We start from the raw sequence: 8,435 nt of genomic DNA, 5'->3' as shown, positions 1-8,435 counted from the left end.
TTCTCTGAGTGAAAGTATCATATATGTTTTGACTATTTCGAAAGAAACAAAATAAAAAAAATAAAAAAATCAGAATTTAATTCATTTCTATTTTAAAAAAAGTATGTGAAGTGCTCTTTTAAACATGAGTTTGTTCCAGTTAGCTTAATTATGAAAGAGCAGGTGTTGGACCTAGATGCAGCTTTTATACCAAGAGAACCAAAGGAAAGAAAAAAAGCTGCCCTTATAAAACTGCATTGTTGACTAGTCACTTTAGGAGGGAAATTCCTCTAAGACAATCCCAACTGATGCTTGCCTTGGCACCTGGAAACTCCTTCATCTCTATGAAATGTGCAAATCGTATCATAGGCTTGAATTCTCTTGGTAGCCCCAACTGATGTAGATCACTGAATCAGTTTTTAAATGTTAACACTTCTGTAAAACCATTAAATGGGTCTATTTTAGTTGGAATTACAAAAAGGATAGATAAAAGTATTAGTCTTGTATCCCATTATATTTTAAACTTAGGGGGGATACGGACGGGCATAAAGGGGCGACCAGACGCCACTCCTTTCTGCCCCAGATGGAGGCCGCAGCAGACAAACGCTGTGGCCTCTGCGACGCTTAAAAAGAACCATGTGGGGTACCCTTGGTGCGCTCGCATGCAACAATGACGTCCGCAATGTGCCATGCTGTTTGGGTGCTGCGCTGTGTGGATGTCATCATTGCACATCTCGTGTAAACAGTGGTGTGCCAAGATGGCGCCCAGAGAGAGAGGTAGGGCTTGGGAGCATGCGGACGCAGGTGCTTTGTGCCAGTCTGTACCAGGCTTAAGGTGGAAGCAACAAGGGACATTTTCCTTGAGAAGCACCATTCCTGTTTCCTAAATTGCTTTTAATTTTCTTGGGAAGAAATCTCCAAATAATCTCACCAAACTCATACCACCTGATCTTGGGGCTTACGAAAAGAAGCCGTGTGAAAGAATCAGGAGAATATAGGCTGGCTCCAAAAGACGAGGCTCCAAGTTGTTGCCATAGAATATAAATTCTTCCTGAGGCTCATAGCTTTGTAGATCGCCTGGCTAAGAGCAAACATGCATTTGATTCTAAAGGAAGAAGGGGCAAAATACATACATTAGCCCTGGCAGTTAAAAGTGATACCAAACTGATATACATCTAGGGGTAGCCATGTTGGCCATGTAGCAAAATCAGTAACCAAAATGCACATTTACACGTTGTAAGCTTTTGAAGTCACATTTGCTTCTTCATCAGGCAAACAGCAGAAAGAAATTGAAGAGGTTAGTCATAGGCCTGCAATTTTCTGTTTGTGGTCTTAGTTCAGACTGGCAGACTGCAGGCTGGCACCCCCCCCCCTTTTTTTTTTTTGGCCATGTGGTCACTGGTAGATTTTCAAAATCAAGGAAATTTAATGTCCATTTTGCAATTCAAAGAAGTTTCCTTGGAATGCCAGCGTGTCTCCTTCCTTTGTGAAGCCACAGGAGAACACTGAACTGATATAGTTCCGCAGTCAGAGAATCCTAGAGTTGGAAGAGACCCCAAGGAGGGCCATCCAGTCCAACCCTATTCTGCCATGCAGGAACTCTCAGTCAAAGCATCCCCGACAGATGGCCATCCAGCCTCTGCTTAAAGACCTCCAGGGAAGGAGACTCCATCACTTTCCAATGAAGGAGTGTGCTCCACTGTCAAACAGCCCTTACAGTCAGTCACAAAGTTCCTCCTAATGTTTAGGTGGAATCTATTTTTCTGTAGCTTGCATCCATTGAGATTCTGGGTCCTGTTCTCTGGAGCAGCAGAAAACAAGCTTGCTCCATCCTCAACATGACATTCCTTCAACTATTTAAACAAGGCTATCATAGCACCCCTTAACTGTCTCTTCTCCAGCTGAAACATCGCCCAGCTCCCTAAGTCGTTCCTAATATGACATGGTTTCCAGACCCTTCACCATTTTAATCACCCTCCTCTGGACATGCTCCAGCTTCTCAACAACAACAACAACTTATTTATTTATAGCCCACCTCTCCCAAAAGGATCGAGGCAGAGTTACAGCAATAAAACATATCAACAACATATACAATGCATACATAAATAAAAATAACACAATCCCCTTACCCCCCTCACCTATTATAAAACTAAACAACAACATGATAAAATGCAGATTAAAATGAATTAAAATAGACTTAATTGAAACGAGGCATAATCAAAACGAGGCATTGATCCCTTTTATTATTATTACTATTATTGATACTGCTATTGATAACACTATTATATTACTTTTGAATTGTGGTGCCCAGAACTGGACACATCATCCCAAGTGGGGCATAACCAAAGCAGACTAGAGTGGCACTATTATTTTATTTTATTTTATTTATTATATTTATTTATATCTCGCCCTTTTCCCAAGGCAGGGACTCACAGCCTCCCTTGATCTAGGCAATAATAATAATAATAATAATAATAATAATAATAATAATTTATATTCCGCCTTTCCCAAGGGAATCGAGGCGGATTACAGAAAAAGATAGCAATAAAATGTCAAAAGAATAAAATGTAACAGTTATAAACCCTCCCATGCCCCAACCCTCCCCCCAAACACTAGACTTCTATTGATGCAGCCTAAAATCGCAGCAGCAGCAGCAGCAGCATCTTGGGATGGAGTGGCAAGGCAGCCAGTGGGGACCCTCCCTCCCTCCGCAGCCTGAGCCTGGCAGAGTCCTCCTTTCCTTCCTTCCGGCTCAAAGAGCTGCTCCAGGTGCGAGCTCCCTTTCCTACCCGCTGATTGGCTCCTTGGCTTTTAAGGATGTGGAGATGCCCCAATCAGAGGACCGGTCCGTCCCTCCCGCCCCTTCCTGGCCAGCCTCCCGCCCATCATCCGAGGGACCAGAGGCACTTGGAGGCAGGAACCGAGAGGAGGAACTTTGAGCCTCTCTGGCTGCTGGGCTGCTTGGCCCTCCTCCTCCTCCTCCTCCTCTTTGCAGGTGCCCCAGCCTCACCTGGCCTCCCCTGCTTTGCCTTCCCTGATGGAGGGGCAGCACATCATGGCTCAGGTGCACATCCAGGCACCCATGCCTCCCTCCTCTTCCTCCTCCTCCTCTGGGGAGGAACCCCGGAGGCTGCCGGACCCAGTTCGCCTTGCAGCCCGGGAAAGGATGGCTGGAGGCCGCATGCTGGACAGCCAGAGCCTGGATGGGATCAGCCAAGTCTATGGAGCCTCCAAGGCTCAGGAAGGCAGGAGGGCCACCATCTCCAGCGCCTTGGAGCTGGAAGGGACGGTCAGCCATGATGGGGACCTGACCCACTTTGTGGCCAACAACCTCCAGATGAAGATCAAGATGAGTTCCAGAGGAAGCCTGGATGACACTGAGGCCACCACCACCACGGTCACTACTGCCTCTTCCTCGGTGTCCTCGCAGCTCTCCACGAGGGGCAAGGCGGCGGACATCCCCCCCATCGACCCCCACGTTGTCCGGGACCTGGAACGGCTGACCAGGGACGTGGCGCAGAAAGTGGACCAGATGCTGAGGGCCTTGAACAGCTCCATCCAGAACATGACGGCCCTCAGCGTGGGCTACATCCAGACCTACCGGGATGCAGTGGACAGCTTGGGGGAGTCGGTGGACATGAGCATCAAAGGGATGTACACCCTGATGGCGCGCTGTGAGGAGCTGGACCGCTCCATGCAGCCTGTCCACACTTTGGCCAAGCAGATCCGGGAGATTAAGAGGACCCTGGAGGTTTTTGAGGCCCTCTGCAAGTAGGGCCTCTTTTCAGAGGGACTGGTGGACTGGTTCGGCAGCGGGGAGCGAAACCCAGGTGGACGCGGCGGTGCAGACTCCAAAAAGGGAAATGATAATGTGTGTGTTTTTCTTGCACTGTAATAAAGGGATTCTGACAAACGTTTCTCAAAAGATTGCCCCCTTTTATATTTACAGCGGGTCCTCCACATTCGCTGCACTTAGGAGCACAAGACCTCCATAAAAGTGGGAAATCTGCAAATTTAAGAAAAAGCTATTTTTTTTAAACCTGAGAGAACACCTCTCTAAGACGCTCTAGGTCTCCCAGTGCAAATCTGTTGTCAGCATCTACCAGTAGCTGACAATAGAATACTGCTGGAGGACCTATACATGCCTAGGAGAGTGTTTTCTCTAGGATCCTCCAGGTCCTTCAGTGCAAATCTATGGGCAACGTCCAGCAGAGTTGCACTGGAGGACCTGGAGATTCCTAGAGAGAATGTATTAATTAAATCTGTGAATAATCAAAGCCTCAAAAGTCAAGGGGGCAAATCTGGAGGGCTGACTGTACTAGATTTCTTGCCAATCTTGAAATCTCAGTGGAGGTTCACCTACCTGGTTTATCCTTATACCACTTTCCCACCATCCTTCTAGATTCCTACATCATCCTTCATCCTACCCATAACATCCTGCACCCCCGGAGCCAACACCTTGGACATTATCACATCAGCCGCATTCTTGCAGCAGTCATGCTAGGAAAAATAAAATGGCAACAAACCGCTTTGCAGCTATCCATCATCACAATAGGTCAATTGTGTGACCAGGGCTGCTGCTCTCATTGTGCTCACTTCCTGAACTCTCCCTTAGCCCTGCCTCCCTGCCTCTCCCTACCCAGCACATGTCTTTAGGATTTCTCCTCCCCCCCCCCCCCCCCATCCATGTCCGTGTAATTCTGGAGCCCCATTACCTCATTGAAGTTAAAACAAATAAATAGATAAATAAAATAGGTGACCAGGGTGCTTCGGAATAGTGAGGGGGAGGTGAGATGGAGGGAGGAGTAGACACTGTGATGCTATGTGACTCGCAATCGCACAATTGCCCCAGTTTGTACCTGGAGACTTGTGTGACAGTTGCCAAATCATTCATGGGTTTTCCCCATTAATGAAAAGAGTCATGTTGAGGACAGGGCAGGTACAGGCTGGAGGTTTCATTGTGTGATCAGTATCGCCAAAGCCGCTTCCACCGTGTGTAGTAATGTCCCTTGTCTCCTAATACTACTTGTATCTTCGGTAACCGAAAAGATCTGCAGTTCCACTTTTCTGAATAACTCACATGTCAGTTATCAATCGGATACACAGGGCTTTTTTTTGCAACTAAAGAACAGAAGTAATTATTTTAATGTGTTCTTCTAACTAAGTTAATATTATAGTTCCTCAGTATCCCATTATATGTGTTGTTGTTGTTCTTGTAGGATTTTTTGTATTTCATATATCCAAGGCTGGCTATAGGAGCGAACCCTTTGAGCAGCTGTAGGGTTTTCATCTGGCCTAATGAGTTATCACAGCCACTGCAATGTATCTTAGGTTGGGGGACAGGATGATCCCAGGCATTGTTACGATTTTAAGGAAATCGTGAGCTCTAATCTTTACTTTATTTGTATCGTTTTCTCAAAGCAGAGAAGGTTAATCCAAATAAATTTACCAGATGAGAACAACAACAAAAAAGAAGATTTAATTTAAAATGTGTACTTTGCTTTAAATGCAGTTGCAAGCATAACATAGAAGTGACAATAGTGAGCCAGCATGGGTAAAGGTTTGGGTGTTGTATTCAGATTCTGGAGATCAGGATTCAAATCCCCACTCTGCCATGGAAACCCAGCGCATGGCTTTGGCCAAGTCACAATCTCATCCTCAGGAAAAGGCTAAGGCAAACCTCCTCTGAACAAATCTTGCCAATAAAACCCCATGATAGGTTTGCCATAAGTTGGAAACCACTTGAAAGCACACAATAGCAATAACACATTTTAAATAAAGGTTGTCATAAGTTGGAAACAATCTGAAGGCATACAACAACAACACATTTCTATACATTTTAAATAAAATTGCTGAACCCTCATAAAATACAAAATGGCTGTCTTAGATTTTAATCTGCAGTACTCGCCCCCATTTTTTGGTTGCTTGGAATTTTAGTCCTGCATGATAAACACTTCCTTCCATAAGTAGTGTAGAGGAATGTCTTGGCAGTTTTAATGATCTCATGTATTTCCTAAATACCTTGAAGGCACCAGTTCCTCTCTGGTGGAAGCTAAGCAGGGTCATCTCTGGTTAGTACTTGGATGGGAGGCTGCCATTAAATACCAAGTGTTGTAGGTTGTATTTCAGAAGAAAGAACTGTGCAGTGTGTAATGTTGGGCCACTTTACATTCAAACCTACTTCACAGGGTTGTTGTGAACATAAAAAATATCAAGATAGTGGGGACACATCTTTCAATGGGAGGAAATAGAAATGTAAACAAATTACTTGACAAACCCAGGCACCTAGTGAAATGTTTAAGGTAACATTTGCAACCTTTTATCAGACAGTGGTTGTGTATTACTCACTGCAGCCAGGCAGTAATTTAACTGGTAACAGCTTCTATTTATTCATTTTGCATGTGGGAGGAGAGGTACTGTCAGCATTGTTACACCTTGTGGATCAATGCCCATAGTCACCCGTCTCAAACATTTATCTTGTATTTTACTATTTCAAGGGTTTTTTAAAAAAAATCTTTTCTGACATTTTTCTTTAGAAATAAAATTTTATCTTGCGTTACATATTTTACTTTAAATTTTAAAATGATTTGAATGGTGAATGGAATACAAAGTGGCTGGGGTTGCGTTAAGGGTGGGTGGGAGAAAGACTAGAAGGAGGTGCAGGAGTTACAGTAGTCCAGCACAACTCTATGGTCAATTTCTGGCAGAGTTGCGCTGGAAGACCTAGAGATGCCTAGAGAGAACATCTTAGTCAAACCCACAGATAATCAACTCTGCAAAAGTCAAAGCCACAAATGTGGAAAGCCAACTGTGTAACAAAAAACGTGAATGGGAGGACATCTGCAATGAAGTTCTATGTGTGTGAATCCAAGGCTTGCAGGCTCAATTAAACGTAAGGTCTTTCATGCTCTTTCTTTTCACACTGGAAAATCTTGGATAAAAGTGAATGTTTAAAAGGAGTTCATCAAGTGCCCCATGCAGGATAGGGAGACACTTGTACATTTCGTGACAGAAATACCACAAACTCCATCCTTCACACAGGCAGGAAAAATGTGCAAAAGCCGTTGCAGGCCACTCGTATTTATAGGGAATGCCTGAAAAAGGTTTGAGGGTAAACCATTGAAGTCATGTGCTTGGACCATTAGAAGGCTGACACCAGTGAGGAGATTCGGTTGAAAAGAGCAGGAGGTGGATACCTCAATGTCTTCCTTTTTCCTCCCCATCCCATTCACATTATGAAAACAATCCATATTGAATCCCGGATTATTTTCTTAGTCCTGAATAAACTCCATGCATTCAAAAATGTGGCAAAAAACCCACGTAACCCAGGATATTTGATACAGTTTCCCCCCAACTTTTCCTGAACAATCCGCATCGTCGGCAGCGTGAATAAGCTTCCGAATCAATTCAGATCACTGTATTGTTCAAGTGAATGGAGGCCGTTTCATTTTATCCCTAAATGATGGCATGTGTGAATACCAATGACTCGAAGAGGTTTGTGAACACAAAACAAAATGGGAACAACAAACCTGATACGCATCAGTGCAGCGATCCACATCTCCTCGGGACCAAAAAAGGAGTTTGAATACATGTAAATTGAAACAGGAAAATTAGCAGGAAAAGTGAAAGAAGGGGAAGGAGGCAGCCAGGAACTGAACCCTTACCTTCATTGTCCAAATGAAACATCTGAACATTAATTGTGTCCCTTTAATCATTTTCAAAAGGGTTTGGCTGTGAGAGTCCGTGATGTCGACACCACTTTAACAGCCATGACTCAGTGCTATGGAATTCTGGGAACTGCAGTTTTTTGGGACATTTGACTATTTTTGTCAAAGAGCTCTGGAGCCACAACAAGCTTCAATTCCCAGGATGCCATAGCATTGAACTGTAATGCAGCTGAAGTGGTGTCAAACTGGATTATTTCTGCAGTGCAGATGTAGCCACAGAGTTCTGTGTCAGCTTGAAACGTTCTAGCCTGAGGTTTTGTGGAAAATGCTTGTTTCACCAGAGGCATGAGTTTTCAGTACATATACAGTAGACAAGACAATACTATAAATGTGAGGCTTGGGAGGAAATTTAATGCCACTAGTATCCCGGTTCAGCCATGGAAACCCACTAGGTGATCCTGGGCAGTCACACTCTCTCAGCCTCAGAGGATGGCAATGGCAAACCCATTCTGAAGAACCTTGCAAAGAAAACCCCATGATAGCCTTGCCTTAGGGTCGCCAAAAGTCGGAAAGGTCTTGAAGGCACACAACAACAAACTGACCACGAGAAATAAAATTCTGCCTTTATTTTTTTGCATTTAATGCTCCTCTCTCGCACAGCCTACAATCCAAAGTCATTGTTACTGTATATCTCAAATCAGTGCCTCTGAGGATACTGGCTATAAGTCAATAAAAGTTCATGCTGTAATAATATTTATTAGTCTTTAAGGTGCCATCCATCTCTTTCTC

At 44.3% G+C, this 8,435-nt stretch overlaps 1 protein-coding gene across 1 annotated transcript; it reads left to right on the top strand.

The window, feature by feature from the left end:
* Positions 1-2,887: 2,887 nt before the first annotated feature.
* Positions 2,888-3,883, top strand: LOC149303823 (BLOC-1-related complex subunit 6-like). The gene has a single exon (XM_089480259.1). The coding sequence runs from the start codon at positions 3,017-3,019 to the stop codon at positions 3,752-3,754; it is 738 nt and encodes a 245-aa protein (XP_089336385.1). The 5' UTR covers positions 2,888-3,016; the 3' UTR covers positions 3,755-3,883.
* The last annotated feature ends 4,552 nt before the right edge of the window (positions 3,884-8,435 follow it).

The sequence above is a fragment of the Sceloporus occidentalis genome, unplaced genomic scaffold, assembly GCF_023333645.1.
Source record: "Sceloporus occidentalis isolate IW3139 unplaced genomic scaffold, rSceOcc1.0.p SCAF_14, whole genome shotgun sequence".
Lineage (NCBI taxonomy): Eukaryota > Metazoa > Chordata > Lepidosauria > Squamata > Phrynosomatidae > Sceloporus > Sceloporus occidentalis.
The sequence above is the reverse complement of the archived record's forward strand: the minus strand, read 5'-3'. Positions and strand labels throughout refer to the sequence as shown.

Bases quoted from the DNA above. Each gene is read 5' to 3' on its own strand.
- LOC149303823 (XM_089480259.1), top strand. From the start codon at position 3,017: ATGGAGGGGCAGCACATCATGGCTCAGGTGCACATCCAGGCACCCATG.